This window comes from Alnus glutinosa, chromosome 9 (assembly GCF_958979055.1).
Source record: "Alnus glutinosa chromosome 9, dhAlnGlut1.1, whole genome shotgun sequence".
Classification (NCBI taxonomy): Eukaryota; Viridiplantae; Streptophyta; class Magnoliopsida; order Fagales; family Betulaceae; genus Alnus; species Alnus glutinosa.
Window position 1 is genome coordinate 6993639 of NC_084894.1, and position 27214 is coordinate 7020852.

A 27214-nucleotide genomic window follows, 5' to 3' on the forward strand; every position below is an offset into this window, starting at 1 on the left:
ATAAAAGTAAAAGTTACCACATAGACAAAAATTGTCAGAAATTATACCTTATGATGGCAATGGATCATATCTCATTCTTAACAGCTTGATCAGTAGCAGGTTCAAGTAGCGAGGCCTCATTAATCATCCCGTGTAAGAAATATCATATATAATATATTTTTTTTCATACATATATATATATATATAACATGCATCTTTTCTTTTCTTTTTTCCTCATTTATTAAGAAAAGGGTTACAATGGAAGATTTTTAGAAGTCTTTTTCACTTCAAAAAAAAAAACAAGTGAGTAAATGATCTTATAAGATAAAATAAAATAAAAAATAAATAAATAAAAAGGCAACAATCTCAAAAAGAAATATAATAGTGTGAAAATATAAACAAATATTAGGAAATGGGAAAAGTAAGTGACTCAGTCCTCTCAATGGGTTGCACAAGGTGCTTACAGAAGCAATTAAATAGGTTTTAACGAAACTTAAGCCTTAGATTTTGAAGGAATTTAAACATTTTTAAACACAAGACTTGAGATTAATTTTCGCTTTCTTATTCATTCAATGACATAGTTTAAATAGAATGAATACAAGATTTAGACTTTGAATAAAACTCCTTAATGACACTTACTTGGAGATAACTCACAGTTGGATAGGAGATAACTCCTATACGACTTAGAGTTTCACCCCTTACATACAAATAAATGCATCGTAGTGCTACAACCCACTAACTCTAACATTTAATCATAATATCATACTAACACTAATAATAAAAATAAAGCAAACTACAAGACTACAATATGTAATCAACTACATGACTATTATATGCAATCCGACTGCAACATTAACATATAATAAAATATAGGAATAGATACCAACTAAGTACTCCTAATGCAAAATACTGACTTCACAACAAAAGTAGATACTACAACATGTTAATCTCTGGCATTTTATTATCATAACATTCCTTCCCCCCCTAAAAATCACTCTTGTCCTCAAGGGCAAAATATAAAAATTTTATTCAAAATTCAAAGGGGCTCCTGTGCCTCCTTGATGACCATAGTTATTTCCATTAGGCTCCTCCTCCTTAGGATATATACCCTCAAGAAAGAATAGCTTCTTGCAACGATCGATGACCAAGTATGAACTGTTCATCCCAATTAAAACATTGGCAACGGTCTCATCTCTCCTGCAACTCCGCTAGACTTAAGCGTTTCACCATAGGTACAGGTTCTTATGAACAAGTCAGTGAAGAAGACAGTAGAGGTGGTGGTTCAGGTTCTTTGATATTCATCCCAAAAATATTTCGAGTCCCTTGATGGCAAGCTTCATACAATCGTGCTAGCCCAATTGCTTCTGTTATAGTCGCAGGTCTCACCTCTTGTACCTCTGTTCTAAGGCTCACATTTAGCCCACTCACAAAACGCCCTAGTTGATGTGGGACGAATAACTTCCCTACTCGGCTAAGAACTTGCTCAAATTGGAGTTGGTACTCCCTAACTGATTCGGTTTGTTGCAACTTCGTAAGATCTCTGAAGTGATCTTCAAACACTGTTGGACCAAAACGGATGTGGATGACTGTTTTCAAGGAGTCCCAAGTTAGGAATTCCTCACTTTCTTTAAATGATTATACCATATCTACGCCTCTCCTTTGAGGTGATAGGCAGCAAGGAGTAGTTTTTCCTCTTCCTCCGTTCTTTGAAATTCAAAGAATTGTTCCATCCTACAAATCCAGCTTGTGGGATCATCTACTTTGTTGTACCATGGAAAATCCAGTTTGGCTAATTTTGGCATTGTTGAGTTGAAGGACCTGTGAGACTACTTGTCACGAGTTTGGGACGTCGAGCTTTCCCCCGAATTCTTCGCACCTTTGGATAATTTGGCCAACACTTTTCTGTTTTCTGCCGTTTGTTTCATCAACCATTCCAACATCGTTTTAATGCTTGCAATTTGTTATTTTAGTAGATCAACACGTGGGTCAGCCATGGAGCAAGAACTTGGCTCTGACATCAAATTATTACGTGAATACGTAACAGATCTTGTAACACGTCTTTTGACAAGAAAAGATCTATTTTGATAAACTATTAGGTTCTAAGGAAATCTAGACTTTAGATTATGAGAGAACCTAGACCTTTTAGATTCAAATAAAACCTAGACATTTTCAAAAACAAGGCTTGAGATTAATTTTCATTTTCTTATTCATTCAATGACAATTTAAATAAAAGGAATACAAGACTTAAACTTTGAGTAGAACTCCTCAATGACACCTATTTGGAGATAACTTAGGCTGAGCTATGAGATAACTCTTATACGACTTAGAGTTTCACCCCCTTACACACAAATAAATGCATCGTAGTGCTACATGACTATTATATGTAATCAAATACATGACTACCATATGTAATCTGACTGCAACACTGACATATAATAAAATATAGGAATAGATATTAACTAAGTACTCCTAATGCAACACTGATTTCACAACAAAAGTAGATACTACGACATACTAATCCCTTGTACTTTATTATCATAACAGTTATCCAATAGGTTCTCTTTGCTTCTTTTAGAAAAGAGACTATAAAACTGGAGATTGTTAAAGAGTGGGAAAATATGATATAACTTCTTGTGCTTTACCCAATTTTGACCTTTAGGCTCCCTTTTTTTCAGGGTAAATGTTTTCCGTTGAAAATATTTTCCGGCGTTTGACGCGTATAGAAAATAATAAATATTTTTATATTTTCATTCAATCATATTAACCTATAAAAATTAATTTTTATTCACAACATGAAAATATTAATAGAAAATAATTAATTTGAGTTTCAGTAGTGGTCTGACAGAGGCCTGTCGAGTGGTCCGGTGATGGTTTCGCGCTAGCCTGATGGTGGTTCGGAGTGGCTTGGTGGTAGTCTGGGGGTAGCTCAGTGGTGGTTTGGCATTACCCGGGGGTGGTACGTCGGTGGATCAATGGTGGTCTAGGGGTAGCTTGGTGGTGGTTCGAGGTGGCTCGATGGTGGTCTAAGGATGACTCAATGGTGGTGCAGGGGTGGCTCGGCAATAGTCCATGATGACTCGGTGGTTGTTCAAGTTAGCTCAGTGGTAGTCCGGAAGTGGGTCGGCGGTGGTCCAATGGTGGCTCGATGGTAATTTGGGGTGGCTCAGTCGTAGTCCGAGGGTCGCTCAGTTGTGGTCTGATGGTATTCCAGGGGTGGCTCGGTGGTGGTTTGGAGGTGTCTTAGTGGTGGTTCGGGGTGGCTTGATGGTGAATACGGGTTGGCTCGATGGTGGCTCAGTAGTGGTTCGACAGTGGCCCGATGCTAGCTTGGGGGTGGTCCAGCGGTTTGAGGAGGATAAACTCAAACTCGAAATGTAACGATCTAGGAAAAAGCGCTAGCCACATCAGCGCTATCACCCCAAAATGACTAGTCAATTTGGAGTTTCTATAAGATTCATTTTAAAGCTCAGTTTCACCTAATAACAAGACAATGTGGGACTTAGCATTCATGACTATCTTTATAAATCACTCATTCTGTGTGGACTACTCATCTTCTCAATATGGACTGGGGTGTTAGAAACTCCACCTCTTAAACTCCTGATGTCCTCGTCAAGGTCAGGTCATGCAGCACTTCAGTACCACATGGTCTAGCATTACTAGGTGGCTCAAATGCTATTTGTTACGACCGAGGAAAAATCGCTAGCTACATCTGCGCTATCACCTCAAAATGACTAGTCAATTTGGAGTTTTCCTAAAACTCTTTATAAAACTCAGTTTCACCTAATAACTAAGCAATATGGGACTTAGTACTAATGACTATCTTTATAAACCACTGATAAGTGCTGAATGTTACACATTCAAGTCCCCTTAATTTACATATGTTAAGCTCTTAGTTTTGTTATAGTTTGATGTTTTGTGTTGTTTTTGTGTTTTCTTATATTTTACAGGTTTTGGAAGAAAAACCGATCAAAATCCAAGATTATAATGAAGTCAGCAAACTCACTTTTGGATAGATTCAATTCCAATCAATTTTGAATTTAAGGAAAGAGAAATTGGCAAAAATTCGTTATTTTTGGAAAGAATCCAGAATGAGCATGGCTCAGTAATGTAATCATAACTTTCAAATCAAGTATCAGATAGCAACAAAATTTATGGTGTTGGAAAGATAATAATAAATTCAACAAATATGTTAGAAATAGGTTTTTCCTAATTTGGATGTTTACCATGCCAAAATCGCTCCGCAATAAAAGAACGCAAATCTGTACGGATTTTGGAATTTTTTTCCTACTTGGATAGAAATTTCAGAAAAGGAAAAGACTTGTAATTATTTTATTTGGACTATAAGTCCTATTTATAATTGTAATAGGATTCCTAGAGTATCTAGAGCTTCTCTAATCCCTATAAATAGGCCTCTAGCCTTTGAAGAAAAAGACACACAAGCTTTGAAGAAGAATCAAAGGCTACATCAAGAAGGAGGTTCTTTTTAGTTTTTATTTTCTTTCTTCCTTTATTTATTTTTTGTATGTATATAGTTTTAGTTTATATTTGTTGTAACTAATACTTTAGTTAGAGCTCGATTGAAGCCCTAATCATATCTCTTTAAGTCTTTCAATTTGCTTTGCTACAATTTATATATTGATGCTTAACTTGATTAATTCTAGTTTCTTGAATTCCTAGCTACTCATCTTCCTAATTTGGGACTGGGTATTACACGGAAAATGATTTGTGAAATTTAAAAATTGAAATCATTTTTTCGAAACTAAAAAAGCTTTTTCGGTCAAATCAAAAATATTTACAGATTTACTATTATTTTTCAATCGCACCAAATATTAAAAAATATGAAAACATTTTTTAGAAAATATTTTACGCTGAAAAGAACATAGCCTTGGTCTTCAATTTTTCAATTTTACAAATTTACGGTATAAGTTTATGATCATTTTAAATTTGATACTTTCTTTCATTTTTCAATTAAATGAAATAAAATGATATGAAAATACAATTATATCCCTCCTCTAAAAAATTAAGAAAATTACAAAAAAACAAACAAACAAAAGGTTGTGTCCTAACTAAAAGTTTATGCTACTCTTTTTCTCTTATACGAATGTTAAAAATTGAAATGACTTCTAAAAGTAAAGTATGTGCAACAAGTGTCAATAAAAATTAAAGCACAGCGGAAAGTAAATAACACAAAGATTTTTGTTGACGAAGTGGAAACTCAGTTAAGAGAAAAACCACTCCAGGGCAGCCAAACCCAGGATGTCACGCCCCCGTATTGGGATATAAGGGAAAACGCGAACTTGAGCCTAAAAAAAAATACATTTACATAAAGCACACCTCTAATAAATATAGATCTTAACCATCTATTTTATTTATATGTACATAAGAGTTGCTCTTTACAAAGCTATCAATTCCAAAAGGGAAACATACTATACAATATAAAGATTACATCAGTCCCCCAACGTTCTATTACCCTTAGCGAGGTCTATGCTATTACCAAAAAGTGACTCCGGCTTAATGTATCCTGAAAAGGTTGTAGTGGTAAGGGGTGAGTTTGAAAACTCAGTAAGTAACACAACAGAACATATGGGTGTATAAAAATCACAGTTTGGTATTTTAGAATTCACATATAAAAATATCTGCATCAATAAGAAATGTGCATATGTAATCATCATTCATAATGTGTAAGTTTCGTTTATCACTGGCCCACTTCCGCATTTTAACCATGAGCGGTGCACGTTGGGCTCGTCCAAAGGACCGATCCCGAAGGACCCATAGGCTCATCCTGTCGTCACAGAGGAGAGCTGCCGGGTTAGGAAGCTCCCTAGGTGAGAACCCCCCGGCCGATAGCCCCACACTTTTGGTGTGGTTGCCCTACTACCCATCATCATCATCATCATAAGATCCGGATCACAGCATTATGGTACCGTGGGACAAAACTTTGTGTGATGCACATAAAACAAATATTCAACATAATTTCATCATCTTGTTCATATAGTGCACATGTAACACATATAGATTTTGAGAGTCATCATCATCCTCATTTTCATGGTGCACATGTATCATATTCATATTTGAAAATCATAATTACATCATCCTCTTCGTTCATATGGTGCACACGTAACATATAATCATCAGCTTCATTCATCCATGTGATTCACAGGTAGCATATTCATTATTTCATACTTGAGATAATAGAACAAATAATATTTAAGTAAAAGAATCTTTTGAAAATTCCCGACGTTTTTCTTTTAAAAAGGTTTTATTTAAAATTTCGCCGAGATTTAAAGTTGTGTTCCCTTACCTGGCGATCTTGAGTGGATTCTTTGTTACATCTACCTAGAGTAGATCATAAAAATATTTAGAGGATACTCAATAGGATAATCCAACTTGGCACACATAAAACTTGTAAGAAAAACATAATGGAAACTTAGGCATATGAAACCTAAAAGAAATGTCATTCATTGCTCCTAGTTTATCAGTTCTTGCTACCACATTAGGTGCATAATGGTAATGTAGTAGTCATCCGGGCATGTAACCATTTTTGGCACAAAGAAGCAAGCTAATGATATTAAAAAATGGGTTCAGCCCAATGATGTTCATTAAATAGCATAGGGAGATAAATTCTACATCTACGTCTAATAATTCTCAAATTTTCTATTTGTATTTGAGATTCCTCCTCAATGATCTTTAGTTTATTAGACTAGAATAACTACACGGCTTTAGTGACAAATTTCCAATGGGGCTTAAAATTTGTACATCTTTTTGTCATCATTAAGAGGCTCAATTAACATACTCTGTAGAAGATTAAATTAACACCTTAAGGTACAAATTTTGAAGTAGGCACAATAAATTAGTAGGGACCAAGAAATGCAGCATATATTGGCTAATTTAAAAGCAAATCAGTAGCTATACATATCAACCTTGACATGGCCCATAATCTCTTTTTTTTAATAAGGTCAGGAACTTATTGACAACCAGAATAAAATACCCTCTCATACTAAGTCATGTTTTAGTTTTGCTTTTTCTTAAATTTGTCTATACATTCCGTTATTACAAAAAAAAATATAAAACAACATTCATTTTGTCATCAAAACAACCCATAAATTTCCTCGTGAGATCAACCAACATAGAATCCACAGAAATCAATACCCACACAGTGTCAATTTGGAAAAACCACAGAAATCAACCCAAAAGAGATTCTACCAATCTTAGATACCTATGACAGATTTAAAATGGAGCTTTAATATTTCAACAAAATCCAGGACAAACCATATATCAATTTTCATCACTAAAACATAGAATAGTTGACATAATTCTCCTACACATCATCCAAAAATATCCAATGGGTTTACCTATAGAAATACTCTAGAATAATTTTCACAACCTAGATTCAAGACCAAAAAACCCACTTTTCTCACCATTAATACATATCTATTTCTCCAAAACCATTAAACTATCAAAGATAAACAAACCCAGAAATTAAATTCTCAAGAAATTTCATACCCGAAAGCCTACCCATAGATTTTCTTCAAAACAATTCCAAAAATTATAAACCCCTGATTGTCTTCCTTTTTATTTTCTACCAAAACTTCTTCATAAAGCAAAAATTTTTCTCAATTAATCAACAACACCCAACCGATTTCATCTCCAAACCAACCCAGATTTTTGTTTCCCATTACCCGAAACCCATTCTATCTACATAAGGATTCTATAGAAAATCCTACCAAAACCTTCTCAATTCCAGAAATTTCCACAACAATTAATTCAATCAAACTATAAAATCAAGACCTAAAGCTAGAGAAGAAGAAAACTTACCTTGAAGGAACCCACACGTTTAAATCAGTCCCTTTTTCTCCTCCTTTCTCTCCCGGTGAATCTCTCCCTCTCTCGGTGCTCCTCTCGACTGGGTCTCTCTCTCTCGCTCTCCTCTCTTTCTTATTCTTTCTCTCGGTTTCTCTCTTTGTTTTGCTTGAGGAAGTGAAGAGGAGAGGGGCTTGGTTTGATTTATATAAGAAGAAGGAGATGGGTGTTGGCCAATTGTGCAAGACAAGCAGAAGGACCCGTGGCTGAATTTTCTTGAGAGACTTATGCATGTCTGCTACGTGTGGGGACAAGGGAGGGAGGAGGATGAAATGTGGAAAAGAAAGAAAGAAAACATGTTTTGTCTTGGAGACACACACACACACACACACACACACACACACACACACACACATATATATATATATATATATATATATATATATATATATATATATATATATATATTTTTAACAAATATATAATATCATCAAGCATCTTCTTAATCCCTTTCAATAATATTAATATCATAAAAATTTCTTTGAGTTTTCATAAAAGAAAATGCTAAATTTTCTGGGGTGTTATACAGGAATTCCACTATTCAGAAGACAAAGCTAGATACAAGACAGTAGCACTCACATGTACCGATGCAGTGGTCGTACCTTGATCTCTGACGTGTAACCCAACACGAACGCTTCCCAACCAGGTTCACCTACCTGAAGGGGTCTTCAATGGAACTCATTACCTTAGAGCCGACCTCTAAGATAGACTACGGTTTACAGCACAACACACTTGAAAAAAACGGCTTTAGAGGAGATATCACGTCTCTAAGCTCTAATGGAATTTACATCGAATTCTTGCAGCTCTAAGTGCCCAAGCACCCCTATTTATAGGCTGGGGTTCAGAATGGGCGTCAGGAAAAATTTGCCTGGGAGCCGTCCGGACGGTTGATCATGGCTGTCCGGACGGACAACTGTGCGACAGGATTTTCCGAAATTTTCGCGGAGAAATCTTTCCTGTATAAGAACATCATCCGGACGGGATGGCTCGATCGTCCGGACGGACGCACGTCCGCTGCAAGTAATTTCCATAACAGGCTTCGCGCGTCCGGACCATGGGGCAGGAGTGTCCGGACGGCTAAACTTCAACACGCAATTTCCATATTTGATGCGCGTGCGTCCGGACCATGAGGGGGATACGTCCGGACGGTTGAAATCGAATCGACAGTTACCATATACGATACACCAGTGTCCGGACCACAGCTGTCACATGTCCGGACGGTTCATTTTGAACTGCGATTCTTACCGTACGGAGATACTCGTCCGGACGGGATACTACATCATCCGGACGGTTGATTGATCTTCCTTTTCTTGAAACTTTGGAAAGAATCAGTGATCCGTTCGAGAACTGATAGGCGTTCGGACGTGCTGCTGAAACGTCAGGACGGAGCAAGTTTGCACAGAAGCTTCTCGATACGATGTAGGTGTCCGGACGGAAGAAGCACGTCGTCTGGACAGGTGATGCTTGTCTGTCTGATGTCCGAACGGAGTGACACGTCATCCGGACATATGGAACAGTAGACATATGGGTGTCCGGACGGGATGACACATCATCCGGACGGCTGACAGGGAACTTTGAAATTCTTCTTACTTCACTTTGAAAAGAGGAATCCCTGTTTGCCGCATCATTTACACATAAGTGATTTTGTCCAAACACAGAATAAAGCCAAAATACTAACAAACTCCCCCTTTGGCCATTCTGGGACAAAAATCACTTGACCGGTTTGAAAATACATTCCCGGTCCAAAAATAAAAATTACTCCCCCTTTTTGTCACAAAGGGTAAACAGAGTAATAAAACAACCATCTGAATAAAAATTACTCCCCCTAACGGTCTCAGAAGGACCCGAGAAATAGATTAATATAAGTTCAACATTTATAATAAGCAACAAATTGTCTCAGAATAATAAAACAATAAAAAGACAACAAATAAACACGAGGGAATCAAACATCCTCTGCCATAGGTGTAGCTCTGGGAATCCGACGTGCAGCCTTGGGTGCAGCAGCCTCATCATCACAGCTAACTGGATGATGGACTTGGAGGCACTCTTGAAGGTCCAGATGGGTCTGCTCCACCCTCTTGCCAATGGACCGCATTTCCAGCTGCATGGAGGACGCGGACTGCTGCAAGGTGGACATCGACACCTGCATATTGCTCATCCCCCCTTGAAGAGTAGCAAGAGCCTTCATAATCTGAGAAAAATTTACCTCCGGCTCAGATGGCGGGACAGTGTGAGAAGATGAAGTTACGTCCGGAAAAGCAACATGCATCGCAGCAGGTATATCCTCATCAGAATCCTCTCTCTGCACCTGCGCATTCGACTTCAACAAAGTCTGTTTGTTGAGGGGCTGTTTCATCTTCATCCTAGGCTCTCCATCTACATTGATACCAGACTGCAGGATGATCTGAGTAATGAGGCAGCCAAAAGGAATACCGGCAGTGCCCTCATCACGAGCCTCGAGCATAACTCCCAGAATATGCTTGCAGAGACAGAAAGGAAGGCGAAAGTGAACAGCATAAACAAACTTGGCCTTCTTCAATATCAGATTACTGCGCCTGGTAACCGACCACAGATTGCGCAGAATAATTTTGGCCAACATACGATGAGCTGGACCTAGAGCACCAATCTTGATGGAGGTCGGATGCTCCTCACCTTGTGGAGCAGCATGGAAAAACTCTCGGAGCTCATCCATAGAGGGAGGAAGCACCACCTCGTTGAATGGACTGGCAGTTAGATCAAGAACAGGTACCCCGATAAACTGTCTGATGATCTGAGGATCAACAGTGATTATGTGTCCGTTAATGGTGGACTGCAGTACCGTCCCACGCTCATCATCCTGAGCAACCTCCAAGTTTGAATAAAAGAGTCTGACCAGCCTGGTGAGGATGATGCAGGCACAGGTATAGAGCCAGGTCCACTGATAATGCTTGATAGTCTCATGGATACTGTTCAGCGGAGGCACCATGATATCTACACGGACCACGTTCCGTTCAGCAATGACCGATTCTGGGCCATTTATGGCCTCTGTGGGTGACCCGTCTGGACGAAGTTTTCCAGACGTCCGGACTCGTGGGCCTCGGGAACGTGCGTAACGGTCATGCTCGTCCGGACGAAATAAATTACCCGTCCGAACGATGGTGACAACGCACGTGAGTCCGGGCGTACAACAAGACCTGTCTGGACGACAAGGCATTGCACATGTACGGACTTCCAGAGAATACCGTCCGGAATACCATGCTACACCCGTCCGGACTCCAAGGAATACCGTCCGGACGCTCCACACTGAAACACAAGAAAAACTGAGAAACATTTACAGAGATCAAATTTTCTCAAGTCAGTGTCAGAATACGCATACATAATCAACTGATAACACAATCAGAACGCATCTAAAATATAAACAAAGATATAAAAGGAAGTTGAGATTTCAATTGGCACAAATAATTTTTCTTGATCATATAAAAATCAAATAGGCAACTCAATTCAAGTAATGCGTGTGTGTGTGGAGACTCTTTTTCCCACCAGGTAAGACTTTCCAAGACATGATAAATAGCAACTACATTTTCTAGACATGAGAGAAAATCAAAGACAGATTTAGCCAAAAGTCAAACCTTATAACTTGCAAGGGCCTAGACACCCTCATCTGATACACTCCCCCTAAGATGCAGCACATATTTTGTTTTACTTGTACCATAAAGGACAAGATAAAATTTTACTTGCTCATAGAGAGCAAGGTGAATTTAAGCACATAAGCAGTGATTAAACAAATTTAAAGCACAAAACTTTTTATGAAATACTGCTCGAATCTTATAGAACTACAAACTGTAGGGAGTGCCAAAGTTTATAGATGTTAGGTTCAACTAGCCTGTGGTCAATTTGGCCATCTTATCAAGGATTTCTTCTCTTATCCAAAATTTCCAAAAGCAAAGAGTCAGAGAAGAAAAGATGTACCTTTTAGGGGAGTCCGGGATAGTGCACTTTTTCATCGCATGAGGAAAGAAGCTATCCTACTTTTGTATAAACAGGAAAAACACTTGGCCAATATAGTCAAAATTCTCAATTATATCTAAGCATATTGAATCAATGCAAACCGAATTGAGATATCAGGCAAGAATGCATGCAATATCTAATAAGCCAAAGAAGAAGAAAAAAATCCTGCAAATTCTCCCCAATTTTATTTTATTTTATTATTAAAAACAAAAATAACAAGCAATATGGAAAAGACATCATATGCTAAGGCACGATCAAACCTGTGTACGCTCAATGATGCCATTACAAAAAACAGTCGCTCGACCTGCTTTTTCTGTCTTCTCCAAAAATACCTGCAAAGTTTTCTCAAGAAAACACAAAGGGGCAAACATAACTAGTTCCTAGATTGCATAGTAAGCACACAAATAGAACAAGTAAATGTGCAAGCAATCAAACCTGATGCCTTAGGATTAGGAACTGAATCCTAGGCATGAACACCTTCTCTTGCTAGGTGCGTTCGTTCCCCCTCATGGGGTGAATGGTCTCATCACTCTTGACCCATACCTGCTTGACTCGAGGTGGTGGCTTGCAGGTCTTGTCCATGTTGTCCATTCTCCTTAGCATACCTTGTATTAGGCTAAGCAATCCTTCATAGCCATGGCTGCCACTGGGCTTCTGCAGCTTTCTCTTGTAACGCCTTGATTTGTTCTTCTTTGGTTTGCCACTCTGATTTGCAGGAACAAACCTTTACTGATGCTACGGAGCCTGAAGTGCCGTAGGAAGTAGGGTGCCTGATGTAGCTTTTGTTGGCAGCTCCTTCTGAACCTTAGACTTCTGAGCCTGGAGATGTGGACAATTGGGTCGGATGTGACCGGTGATGCCGCAGTGATGGCAGGTAGGCAAGCTTTTTTTGTTTGAATGCTTCTTTGTATTCTCTGCAAAATTATGGTTAGCATTCTTACAAATAACATTACCCTTACCTTTTATATGTCTCCTATGCGGAGGGACATATTTTGATGAGGAAGAATCATCAACTTCACTTTTCCTCATAGCATCCTACTTAATCCAAGGCCTGTAGGATTTTAACAAATAACAATTTGGCCTAATATGACCAATTTTCTCACAATTATGACAAGTAGGAACAAACTTACCTTGTGTTCTTGATTCCTTGGGGTTGGGCATCACACAATTGTTCAAGCAAGAATTATCCAAACAAGCAATGTCTACTATCACAGGCTTAATACTAATGGAATCTAATTCAGAATCAACAACATGTGAAGTAGAAGTACTCAAGTAATCAACAATTAAATCAGACTTGTTGAAAATATCTGAATGAATACAAAGCATGCTTTTCAAATTATCACTAGAGAATTTTTCCAATTTCTTCTCATGTGAATCAATAATGTCAAATAGCATGGTATTCTCAGATCTCAAAGAGTCAATCAAATCATGTGATTCAGACAATTGAACAATCAAAGACTCTTTTTCTTGCTTCACCTTTTTAAGCTCTTTATGAAAAAATTTAGAATGTTGAGCATTCTTCAATTTATTAAAAACCTTAAAGAGCATAATATCAGAATCCTCACTAGATAACAGAGAAGAATTCATGATAAAAGGTGTAAAAAAAAAAGAAGTCACAATAGATAAGGATCACACTCAGGAAATAAATCCTAAAATAGAGTGTACCTGCTCTGATACCAATTGAAAAATTGAAATGACTTCTAAAAGTAAAGCATGTGCAACAAGTGTCAACAAAAATTAAAGCACAGCGAAAAGTAAATGACACAAAGATTTTTGTTGATGAAGTGGAAACTCAGTTAAGAGAAAAACCACTCTGGGGCAGCCAAACCCAAGAATTCCACTATTCAGAAGACAAAGCTAGATACAAGACAGTAACACTCACATGTACCGATGCAGTGGTCGTACCTTGATCTCTGACGTGTAACCCAACACGAACGCTTCTCAACCAGGTTCACCTACCTGAAGGGGTCTTCAATGGAACTCCTTACCTTAGAGTCGACCTCTAAAATAGACTACGGTTTACAGCACAACACACTTGAAAAAAACGGCTTTAGAGGAGATATCACGTCTCTGAGCTCTAATGGAATTCACACCGAATTCTTGCAGCTCTAAGTGCCCAAGGACCCCTATTTATAGGCTGGGGTTCAGAATGGGCGTCAGGAAAAATTTGCCTGGGAGCCGTCCGGACGGTGGATCATGGCCGTCCGGACGGACAACTGTGCGACAGGATTTTTTGAAATTTTCGCGGAGAAATCTTTCCTGTATAAGAACATCATCCGGATGGGATGGCTCGATCGTCCGGACGGACGCACGTCCGCTGCAAGTAATTTTCATAACAGGCTTCGCGCGTCCGGACCATGGGGTAGGAATGTCCGGACGGCTAAACTTCAACACGCAATTTCCATATCTGATGCGCGTGCGTCCGGACCATGAGGGGGATACGTCTGGACAGTTGAAGTCCAATCGGCAGTTACCATATACGATGCACCAGCGTCCGGACCACTGCTGTCAGATGTCCGGACGGTTCATTTTGAACAGCGATTCTTGCCGTACAGAGATACGCGTCCGGACGGGACGGATACCACATCGTCCGAACGGTTGATTGATCTTCCCTTTCTTGAAACTTTAGAAAGAATCAGTGATCCGTTCGAGAACTGATAGGCGTCCGGACGTGCTGCTGAAACGTCCGGATGGAGCAAGTTTGCACAGAAGCTTCTCGATACGATGTAGGTGTCCGGACGGAAGAAGCACGTCGTCCGAACGGAGTGACACGTCGTCCGGACGGATGGAACAGTAGACAGATGGGCGTCCGGACGGGAAGACACATCGTCCGGACGGCTGACAGGGAACTTTGAAATTCTTCTTACTTCACTCTGAAAAGAGGAATCCCTGTTTGCCGCATCATTTACACATAAGTGATTTTGTCCAAATACAGAATAAAGCCAAAATACTAACAAACTCCCCCTTTGGCCATTCTGGGACAAAAATCACTTGACCGGTTTGGAAATACATTCCCGATCCAAAAATAAAAATTACTCCCCCTTTTTGTCACAAAGGGTAAACAGAGTAATAAAACAACCATCTGAATAAAAATTACTCCCCCTAACGGTCTCAGAAGGACCCGGGAAACAGAGTAATATAAGTTCAACAGTTATAATAAGCAACAAATTGTCTCAGAATAATAAAACAATAAAAAGACAACAGATAAACACGAGAGAATCAAACATCCTCTGCCATAGGTGTAGCTCTGGGAATTCGACGTGCAGCCTTGGGTGCAGCAGCCTCATCATCACTGCTATCTGGATGATGGACTTGGAGGCACTCTTGAAGGTCCAGATGGGTCTGCTCCACCCTCTTGCCAATGGACCGCATTTCCAGCTGCATGGAGGACACGGACTGCTGCAAGGTGGACATCGACACCTGCATATTGCTCATCCCCCCCTGAAGAGTAGCAAGAGCCTCCATAATCTGAGAAAAATTTACCTCCGGCTCAGATGGCGGGACAGTGTGAGAGGATGAAGCTACGTCCGGAAAAGCAACATGCATCGCAGCAGGTATATCCTCATCAGAATCCTCTCTCCGCACCTGCGCATTCAACTTCAGCAAAGTCTGTTTGTTGAGGGGCTGTTTCATCTTCATCCTAGGCTCTCCATCTACATTGATACCGGACTGCAGGATGATCTGAGTAATGAGGCAGCCAAAAGGAAGACCGGCAGTGCCCTCATCATGAGCCTCGAGCATAACTCCCAGAATATGCTTGCAGAGACAGAAAGGAAGGCGAAAGTGAACAGCATAAACAAATTGGGCCTTCTTCAATATCAGAATAAAGCCAAAATACTAACAGAAGGATTATAAATAATAAAAATTTAAGTTTGGAAAATTTAATAAATAATACATATTGAACAAAAATTTTCTACAAATCGGTTTGTAGGAAATTTCATACAACCCACATATAAGATTGACATGTGTCCCTTGGCATGTGAAAAATACATGTTGTTTTAACATGTGATTCTCACATACTTTTTTAATAGTATTATTAAAAAAAACATATGCTTATCACATTTTTAAATTACATATGTCACTCTTATATGTGAGTTATATAAAATTTCTTACAAACCAGTTTGTAAAAAATTTATATCCATATATATTATTAATATCATATTTCATGTATTGATCAATCGGTACTTTGCATGGCCATCCTCCTAGCTAGTAATTACATATAAATGGTCTATTCAAAAAAAAAAAATTACATATAAAAGGTGATAAATTAGTACATTATAAAATAGGAAAAGGATTATATGGATAGTTCTAATTAAATCGAGTTGTAATTGAGCTGATCAGATCCAAGTTTGGCATGTTTGGGCTCGGCTCCACAAATATTTGTATGAGCTCGAGCACGACGAGTTTGACCCCTCTTATTGAGTTCAACTAAAGGAATTTTTGAAAGTTCTAGCTCAGCTGGAAGTCAGCAAAAGAAAAATGGCAATTTTATTTTTTTCGTGCAATTCTAATATTTAACCCAAAAAACGAATGGTTTTAAAAAATAAAATAAATAAATAAAGGCAAATATTATTCATCATTTAGCGATAAAATTATGCTATAATCAGTTTCTAAAAGACTTCACATAATTTAAACGAGTTTAATTCCAAGCGATGGAATTGCCACCAAACAACTTTAAAGGACTTTACATCAAGAGCCTTTGGGATTACGTTGGAGCAAAAACAGTAAAATAAATAAAATTGGTTTTTAAGTTTTTTTACCAAAGAAAATTATTTTTATTTGGCACAATTTTTTATATATTAAAAACTCATTAACGCACTTCCAAACAAACTCTAAAAGACTTGACAATTTACACAAATACAATCTAAAGAAATAAAAGCTTAACTCAAATTACACAAGTTTCAACAAAAGAATATATACACAAATACAATTATAAATTCATCATGCAAATTGATTATATACTTACATATTCAAAGCAAACTAATCTCATCACCCTTGCCAACCCCAAGGGGTACCCCTATCGCTGGCCACAGTGGTGGTGGCTGGCTAGCTAGCGATGAGGGTGGCCCCCAAGGGGCCGGGGTTTCCCTTTTTTAATTTTCTTTTTAAAAAGATTTTATTATTATTTTTTAATAAAATTAAAAATATTATTATACTAATGTGATGGGGCAAAAAAATCTGACACGACACTAATGAATCAGGAAAAATGATCGTTACACTTCACCTGTACAACTTGTGCACTCACACTAGACACAAGGAAGTGAAACTCATACACTGAGCCCCACTTCTTTGTGTCTGGTGTGAGTGCAGGTATTGTACAACATGAGTGTAACAATCACTCCTCATGAAACGGTGCAAAATTCGCCGGAAAACCTACAAAATGATCCATTTCAAATTTGCGATATACTTATACAGTGAAACTTGAAAAAAAAAAAAAAATGGGAGTAGTGAAGATGTTATTTAAAATCTATCATTTACCCTTCTTTTAATTATCTCCCCAAGTTTTTCAATTTTATTAATCAACTCCATATGCCTTCTCTAGTTTCTAATTAGCTCATTTGGTCTCTCTATTCCGTCAAATATTCATGCCTATAAAACCCCATGCAAACCCAACACTTACTCGCACACTTGAACTCTCACAAAATGGTTTCCACTCTCTTCTTCACCGCCACATTCCTTGTCCTTTGCACCCTCTCCACAGCCACGCACCCGGCTAGGCTCATCTTAACCCTGGTCAACAAATGCCCCTTCACGGTCTGGCCAGCAATCAACCCGGACTTGGGCCACGCCGTCCTTGAGCGCGGCGGCTTCGTGCTCGACACCCAGACCACCCTTTCCTTCCCTGCTCCTACCCACCACTGGTCTGGCCAGATTTGGGCACGCACCGGGTGCACCCACCGTACCCACGCAAACAAAATATTCACTTGCGCCACCGGAGACTGCGGCGGCCGGCTCCACTGCGGCCGCATAGGCAGCTCCACTCCCACCACGCGGGCTCATCTTAGGCTCCAAGGCTACAACAACCTCTCCTCCTACGGTGTCAGCCTAGCCGAAGGCTTTAACGTGCCGATGACTGTGACCGCTCACGAGGCCGACAAGGGGAGATGCCCCGTGGTTGGCTGTAGCGCCAACCTGCTCCAAACGTGTCCCGAAAAGTTGCAGCTCCGTTCACCGCAGGGTCACGGGCCGGTCGTGGCATGCAAGAGTGGGTGCGAGGCGTTCGGTAGGAATCACCTCGCGTGCATGTCTTCCAAGTACTCCGAGTTCTTCAGAAGCGCGTGCCCTGCGACGTTTACGTATGCGCATGGTCAACCATCTCTTATGCACGACTGCTCGTCACCACGTATGCTGGAGATCACCTTCTGCCACTAGAGATCGATCGACCAAGATATTCCATATGCTGCATGCCCACATTAGCACGTCTTTAAGGCTTTTAATTTGTTTGAAGCTGCAAAAATAAAAAAAATTTGTGTTCTTTAAGATCTTTTGAGGTTTTTGTTTGAAGCTGGAAAAATAAAAAAGTTTGGGCTGAGTTCTTTAAGGTCTGTGTCACTTTGTTGTGTCTTATGTTGTATGTGGGCGTACGTCGCTTTAAGGATTGGAGTGTGGATGTAATGAAAAATGCTTGTTACACAACAGCACTTGTTGTGCACAACCTGTTGTGTAAGTAACAAAGCTCGGATGTAATAATTGGATTTTGGGGTTTTGTTTAATGTATCTAATTAATAATTACTTATTGTCTTATTGTCTTCTTTTCTTTTTCTCCGATCCTCAGAAATTTTCATCCTCCTCCAACATATATAATGCTAGCTAGAAGCCTAGAAATCAAATTTTTATCTACAATTATCATCCATTTCATCGCGTTGGCGTAGTAATCCCAACTAATTATTGATTTTTAATTTTATTTCTTTATAACAAGAATTGATTATAAGACTATTATATTGACACTGTAAAATAATTTTGAGATAAAAATATAAGTTTTAGCATTTAATTTCTTTTATAGATATTACAATTATGGATCTGATCACCACGTTGGCGTAACAGTACGTCCCAACCAATTATTAAATTGTCTTTTTACTTAACAAAAATTGATTAGGACTATTACATAAACACTGTGAAATAATTGTGAGATAGAAATGTAATTTTTAATATATTATATGATCTACAGTACTGGCGGAGGCACCTTGGAAGGTGGAAGGTCCATATACGCCCCCACCAAAAAAAATTTCAAAACACTTAAATTTTATTTTTTATTTTTTAAGGGTTAACCATACGATGGCCCCGACAAAAATGAAATTCAACCTCCCAAAAAATTTATTCTACTAGTAAAAACTAGATTACGTAATAGAATAAAAGATGAATTTCTAGCAAATCATTTGCTAGTTTATATTGAGAAAATAATTACTAAGGATTTCACTACAAAAATTATGATAGATGAATTTTATTCCATGAAAGACTGTTGTTGAACACAATTCGAAGGAAATACAAAGTTCTTTTTTTTATTTTTTTTTTCATATACATGTCTATAGCAAACTAGAACATTTTTGTATTTAAAAGAAAAGTTATATTTAAAGTTGATTTTATAGATATGTAATTTTTTATACTGTTATGACTTATACATGACTTAATAAAGTTAAATTTAAAACATCAATTAGCTTTCTCATTAAAGTACTCCATAGCTGCCAAACACAAAAAATAAATAAAAAATCAATTGTCTCTAAGATATTATTATTCAGCAACACAATATCGCGCGGTCCAATATACTTGGAAACTACATATATGCTCCAACTCGAGGGACCCTAGCTTGATTATTCTGAAATTAAAAAAAAAAAAATATATATATATATATATATATATATATATATATATATTCAAAAGCTACCCCCCTTTTACGTCGTCCATAAAATGTATTTATAGCAGAGAAACTCCTAATTAATTAAACATAATAGAAAACTGAAATAAGTCGGTTTAGCAAACCTGTCACAGCTCATATGAACGGGATCGCTTAACTCATTTGTACGAGTTTGCGGTAAACTTTAAAAATTTCATCACTCGCTCATACATAACATCGAACGTACAAGATAATGAACGAGAGAGAGGTACTGTAAGTCCCCTGGATCACCTCATACGAATAGGACTTTAATTAGATGAGATAGTGAGTGAGTGCTATGTACTATTACTCCCCAGGATCATCTCGTTCGTACGAGACTTCAGACAAGATTATGAACGAAGTTTTATGGAGCCTTCCTGCAGTCTTCTGCCCAAACTCGTATGTACGAGTCTTAGACCTCGTATGAACGCCTATGTTTGCTCCAGCTTTTCTTCATAAATTCAAATGTTGCCTGTTTTATATCATCCTGCCCAGGTTGGTGAGAATTCGCCCTCGAATTCAAATCCTCATCATAAGTATCTCTCGTGAACGAAACAAGATGTTTGACATTGAAAACACCGGCCGTCTTGATATGGCTTGGCAGCTTCAACCGATATGCATTCAAATTAATCTTCTCAATAATCTCCATCGAGTCAATCTTTTATTTTATTTTTTGGATGAATAAATGCTTTATAAAGCTCAAACTCAAAATGTCTACAAACGCTCCAGAAGACTAGAAACAAGCTCCTAACTAGAGAAACAAAACAACAAACAGCCATACCGAACTACAATCCAGTCAGCAAAGGCTACAACACCTAAAAAGCAACATATCAAAACATCCAACATAACCGCAGTTGAGTGGTTATACTGAAGACAGCATCATCAACAGTAAAATAGCACAGCTGCTAGCTTCAAAACCGCAGTAATTGCAGGAACTCCGGCTAGCCATCTTCTGTAGATCTAGAGCACACCTCAACCAGGAAGGCTAACCAAGGAGACAGCAAACCCCAACAATGGAGAAGCATAGACAAGGTCAGAGACCAAAACAAGTCTCACCTAGTTGCTGCAAACTCCAAACCTCAACGAAATGAGGAAACCAAATAAAAGCAGCAAAGACCTCAGTACCCAGAAAGCACTTGCTGCAATCTCCAAATCTCAACTAAATGAGGATACCGACAAAGCATCTTGGTAGAACAACGGGCAAGAAGTCTCAAACGCACATCTCTTTTCACTTGGAGCACTATGGAATCTTCTGAGCTTAAAGTATTACCATAAAGCAGAGCATTACGGTGCCTCCATAGGTGATAAACCGAAGCTCCAAAACAAAGTTTACAAATAATGGCAATCAAGATTCTACCTCTAAAGTGAGAATTACACCAATTAACAAGAGAGTCCCACTCAATAGGTAGATCCCGAACCAAATAATCCTCCATAACTGTAACACTCGGGTAAATAACACGCTTTAATGCATAAAAATGATTATACGCATACATGAGGAAGAATTCTGATATTTAGGCAGATTCACTGAATATTACCAAGATTTTCACCTGGACAGCGCATCACCCACATGCTTTAATCCCCATCCGTCGATTATGAAGCACCTGGGTTGAATCTGACCATCAATAGATCTATAAAAAGGGTGTTCGTCTCACATTTGGAAAACCATAACTGAAACTCTCAAACTTTCTGCAACTCCTCTTCTTTCAAAGCTTCTGAAGCCTTTCTTCTTTCTCTTTCGAGGTCGAATCCACAGGGAAATGGTCAAATATTAGTATCTTGCTTGATCAACCTAATTTTAACCTAGTTCCAAAGGTTTAAGAAGTGATTCAAGAACAAAAGACTAAATAAAAGAGATGGAATGAAATATGCAAATTAAAAGGAACTAAGGCTAAGGAATCCACCAAACCAAATCCTACAATTCACACTCTTGGTTTCCACTTGAACACCCAAAGAACATTAAGTTTAGGGTGTCATTCAAGTTTCTTAACCATAAACCCGAGAACCATTAAATGAATCCAACATATAGACAAATCACAAAGAGTACCAATTGAAATCAAAACATCCAATGTATCATTCAATCACAATGGATATCATCATTCAAACCGATAAAATAATGTATTCGTCGGTTGAAACACATAAAATGTCCTCTTTCCACCACTAACCACATTCATTGCAAAAGATAAAGCTTTAAATGAATGGAACTTGAACAACTAATATGATATATCATTAAATGTGCAAGTGGTACAGCAAGATTGTGAGTGTCATCAATGGAAAGGTTTCATCATCAACCCTAATTGAGGTTACTAGCCTTCCATGACTAAGAACACCACAAGAAAATGATGAACAACCATGGAAATGAAAGAAAAGCTTTACAAAGAGAAAGTATCTGAAAATAAAACTACTGAAATACACTACAAGATGCACGAAATTAAACCTATCTACAGATTTTCTGCTCTATTCTACTCCATTCTCTCCTCTTTTACAAGGAGGCATGGCTATGACTTTTATAGAAGAAAGCTAGGTCTAGAAATGACTCCTCTACCCTCCTCTAGGGTTCCTCTGCTGCTAGAGACAACCAAAAACACGAAACCAGCGTGTTCTGCTGCGAAAATCAGAGGGAGGACTGCTTTTTTGGCTTCTGATTGGGCGTTCTGGCGCGCTCTGCAAAAGCAGTTTCTGGGAAATTTCGATCGATCGAATTTTATTTCGATCGATCGACTTCGGGCAAAGTTTCGATCGATCGAATTTTAAGTTCGATCGATCGACTTTTCAGGATCTCCGAATTTCCAGTCATTTTCTTATGAAATTTGCCATTCCTCTCTTATTGTCCTACAGAAACAGAAAACACAAAAACTAACCAAAACATTAGAAAATAACAAGGTTAAAGGTCTAACTAGTGCAAATCAAGGGGTCCAAATACACAATATTTGGCACTCATCAGGTATATAGGAGAGACTCTCTTCTACTTGTTTCTTTATTAGAACCGAAAAACAAGAAGAAATACTTCTCCTCTTCTTTCGTAAAAACCAGAAAACAGAGGAAGAACTTCCTCTGTAGCTTCTCTGTTTGAACCACACTAGTAGAGTTGTAGAAGAAAAACAGATTTCCAGCTCTTGGTGACTCTCTGACATTCCTCAAAATTCTGATCAGGAGCTCTTGGGTTTCTTAAAACAAAGAAGCAGTAAGTGGGTTCTCCCTGCTTCTCTCTTCTTTCTTCTTGTTCAGTTCCTCTTCTTTTAAATGGAAAGCCGATATATATATATATATACTCATTTGTTTTAAATAGACTGGTTTACAAAAAAAAAAAAACAAAACGAGTGCACTGTAAGGGACAAAGACGCGTGTGTGTGGTGTCAAACTGTGTATGTTTGATAAAGGTGTAAATTAATTTGTATGTGTGTGCTTTGTTAAACGTGTATGTGTGTTTATTAGTAAAAATAAAATAAAAAGAGAATCATGACCTGTTTGTGTTAGGTGTATGTGTGATTGTCTTTTATACATTAATATGTATGGGACCTACGTGAAGACCATATATATATATATATATATATATATAAAGGTGTTTTGTTTTAGTTATATGTTTTATACATTAATATGCATGGGACCTACGTGAAGACCACATATATATATAAAGGCATTTTGTTTTAGTATTTTGTTTTAGAGGAAAATATATTTAGTGAAAAAGAGAAATAATTTGTAGCATCGTTACGCTGCCCAAATATTATATTATAAGACATTTGGTATTATAATGTTGTTATTCTGTCTGATTAAAAATACAAGGTATCGATATTTTATATCGTTATGTCATCTATGTTCACTTAAAAATGTGATTAACATCAAATGAATTATTTTATCTATTTATATAAAATAAATGGATTTAAGGACACGCTAATATTTACGTAATTCTTATATCGAAATCTGTAGCCGTTATGATGCCTAAATAGAAAATGATTTCTTAAAACTAAGTGTAGTAATAATAATAAATATTCTCTTAGCATCTCTTGCTAATTTATTATTATTGCATGGATATAATTATGCAGTCAATATTTATGTGGACAACTTTTGAAGCAAAAACTGTAAGTATCTCTATACTTACTGAGGACGAAGCTGGTGGACTTTTCCATAATATTGTGTTTACTGCCTTATTTATTTGTTTGCGCATGTGATTTTACATATTCTCTATTTTTAATTAAATTGGTTAATAACAAAGCTGGTATGCAGCGGGGGGGTTGATGGCTGCCAATGGAACCTTTGGCTTCCGTAACACTTAATAAATAAACGGGTTATGACCTTTGGCTCATAGTCTGCTGGGACCTTTGAATTCCAGTAACAAACAAATAAGTTTTAAGTGAGAGTTGGCTAATACAGCTGGGACCGTTGGCTCCCACAACACGCTAATCCGAACCGTTGGTTCCATCACGAGAGGAGTGCAAAAACAATGATAATTAAACTTTGCATTTAAGTTTATCATATTACCGCTTCATAATTATGTTTATATTCAATCTATGTCTGTGATTCGCGACCGTAGACTATATATTACGTATACATGTGATTATGAAATTATATTTCATTATGTTGCATTTCATAAATAAATCAGCATTCATATTATATTATGGGAAACAGTGGACTCACTTAGGTATTTTGTATTGTTGTTTTCTCTCTATGTTATTTATTAATACAGGTTTTGAAGAGGAAGAATATCAGGATTATCCAGACCCTTAGATGGATCTTGATATTAGTAGCTGTGGCTAGATTGCCTCCTTTTGTGAACTATTACAACATAGTTCATTAACTTAGTTTTAGAGACAATATTTATATTTCTGCTACTATGAAATAACTAAACTCTAGATATTTTGACCTGTATAATTATACGTGCCATGTGCGGCGCAACTACTATCTTATGTATAATTATGATGACCTACTTTATATATATATTTTGAGGTATTTCAGTTAGAAGCTCTGCTGTGTTATTTAAATTCAAGTCTGCTAAATAATTATATTTTCTGCTACCAATTTATAACTCTGATGTTGTAGTAATGTCACGTGAATAAATTAAAAAAAAAAAATTCACTTACTCCTTTTTGTAAAAGGCGGGGCGTTACAGTTTGGTATCAGAACAGTTTGCTCTGAGGACCCTAGACTTGACCTTAGTATAGAAATAAAACATGAAAGAGCTATAAGAATACAAAGATATTTTTGGTTTGTATATATGTATATACTAAGTAAAATATAGAATTCTATTAATGTGAGAATAAAATTTCTAACATATTTCATTGGATGTATGCATTTATGCACTTTAAATGTATTGTGTATAATGATTATTTACTTGGGTAATTTTAATTGTCATAATAATGTATTTGTTTATTAGTATTGATGGATTCTTGTTAATGATTGATTACAAAATGATTAGTTTTAGTTGATTTTTTTAAGTGTTATATAGTCTTTTTAAAAGAGATTAATTTTTAGTCTACGAAATGTGGGATAACTGTTCCTTTAAATATAAAATCATGCCTCCTAGACGCCGTCCTCTCTGTGACTTTAACCATGACCCGCGTCCCGAAGAAAATAATGAGGAAGAGCTACCACCTCTGCCTCCACCGCCACCATACAATGATGGAATACACCCGGCCTTAATACAATTTATAGCTGATGCCACTAGACACCTTATCGAAGCAATATCACGAATTCCACGACCTAATGAACGGGCCGAACCCATAGGCTGTTCGTTACGCGATTTTGCTAGCTATCATTTTCGAACTTTTGAAGGAACCGAAGGGCCAAACGCCGCAGAAGCATGGCTCACAGACATTGATGTGTTGTACAATACTCTCGGCTGTACAGATGGGTAGAAAGTCCAGTACCTCGCATTGCAGCTGACGGGTGAAGCTGGGAGATGGTGGAATGCAAGGAAAGTGTTACTCGGGAACGAGACGGTGATCACTTGGGAGATGTTTAAAGTGGAATACAATCGGCGCTTTTTCCCTAGAGCTCAGCGGCAGCTTCGAACAATAGAATTCCAAAACCTTGTTCAAAGTAATATGACTGTTGAACAAAACTCTGCTAGATTTATGGAATTAGCCAGGTTTGCGGCCAACCTTATTCTTGATGAAGAATCGAAAGCGGAGCGATTTGAAAACGGCCTCAATCCTCGCATCAGAGAGAGGGTAATCTACTTGGAGATAAAGGATTACGCCAGACTGGTAGAAGTGGCTTCGCTTGCTGAAAGGGGAATTCGCGAGTCTGTAGCAGCTTACGACTTGAAGAAGCGCTCAAAGCAACAAATGTCATATCCGGCTAAGAGGTCAGCCACAGGAAGCGGTTCCAGACCATCCATGGGTAAGAGTCTTCCATCAGCAAATAAAGACCAAGGACCTCCTTGCAACAAGTGTGGGAAGTCACACACAAGAGATTGCTGGGTTGCGAACCCAAAATGTTTTACTTGTGGTAAGACTGGCCACTTCTCGAGAAACTGCCTTAAGAAAGCAACTCAACAACAAAACTCAGCCCCAGTACGGGTATTTTCACTCACACCTGGTGGTGTAGAAGAAGAAGAAGAAGAAGACCAAGGCGAAGAAGAAAATACGGATGTGGTAACAGGTACCATTCCTTTATTCGATAGACTAGCAAGTACTCTTTTCGATTCTGGTGCAACGCATTCGTTCATATCATCTACATACGTTAAATTATGTAGCATAAATACTCAACCCTTGAATCAAAACATAACTGTATCAACACCTGCTGGAGAAGTAGTTACATGTAGGAAATTCATTGAGGACTGTCCTATTGTTATAGGAGATAGAGTTCTACTGGCAAACTTAGCAGTATTTCAAATGTTAGGTTTTGATATCATTTTGGGAATGGATTGGTTATCGAAATACTATGCTAACATTGATTGTAGAAAGAAAGAAATTATTTTTCGCTCACTGAGTGAGGAAGAATTCAAATTTTGTGGATCTCGAGTACGAGCCACTCCATTTCTTCTTTCCGCGATTCAAGCAAGACGGAGCATTAAAAGTGGTGCGCAAGTATTTCTAGCTTATATCAAGGTTGAACCTGAAGGAGAGCGTAAGCTAGAAGATATACCTATAACGCGTGACTATCCAGACGTTTTCGCCGAGGTCACAACCGGATTGCCACCTGATCGAGAAATCGAGTTCACTATTGATCTAATGCCAGGGACTCAACCCATCCATAAAGCACCATACCGTATGGCGCCATCTGAATTGAAGGAGCTGAAGAAGCAACTTGAAGACTTGGTAGACCGGGGTTTTATTCACCCCTAGCGTCTCACCATGGGGGGCGCCAGTTTTGTTTGTAAGAAAGAAAGATGGATCTTTGCGGTTATGCATTGATTACTGCGAACTAAACCGAGTGACGATTAAAAACAAGTACCCGTTGCCGAGAATCGACGATCTCTTCGATCAACTAAAAGGAGCTACGGTCTTTTCTAAGATCGACCTTCGATCGGGTTATCATCAGCTCAAGGTGAAAGAAGCTGACATACCAAAAACGGCAATA

The 27214-nt window shown here is 38.0% G+C and overlaps 2 protein-coding genes and 1 long non-coding RNA gene across 3 annotated transcripts; 2 read left to right on the forward strand and 1 right to left on the reverse strand.

Moving 5' to 3' along the window:
- Nucleotides 1-5325: 5325 nt before the first annotated feature.
- Nucleotides 5326-8168, reverse strand: LOC133878074 (uncharacterized). The gene is made up of 2 exons (XR_009901840.1): nt 7795-8168; nt 5326-6315 (listed from the first exon to the last, which is right to left on the reverse strand). It is a non-coding gene; the product is annotated as an uncharacterized LOC133878074 (long non-coding RNA).
- A 9237-nt stretch (nt 8169-17405) lies between these two features.
- Nucleotides 17406-18367, forward strand: LOC133878141 (osmotin-like protein). Its single transcript, XM_062316650.1, has one exon. It carries the CDS (start codon nt 17428-17430, stop codon nt 18196-18198), a length of 771 nt encoding a protein of 256 aa, XP_062172634.1. The 5' UTR covers nt 17406-17427; the 3' UTR covers nt 18199-18367.
- Nucleotides 18368-25734: 7367 nt separating this feature from the next.
- LOC133876715 (uncharacterized) lies at nt 25735-26979 on the forward strand. Its single transcript, XM_062314967.1, has one exon. It carries the CDS (start codon nt 25735-25737, stop codon nt 26977-26979), a length of 1245 nt encoding a protein of 414 aa, XP_062170951.1.
- Nucleotides 26980-27214: the final 235 nt, after the last annotated feature.

Coding starts and splice junctions, on each gene's coding strand:
- LOC133878141 (XM_062316650.1), top strand. CDS start 17,428: ATGCAAACCCAACACTTACTCGCACACTTGAACTCTCACAAAATGGTT.
- LOC133876715 (XM_062314967.1), top strand. CDS start 25,735: ATGACTGTTGAACAAAACTCTGCTAGATTTATGGAATTAGCCAGGTTT.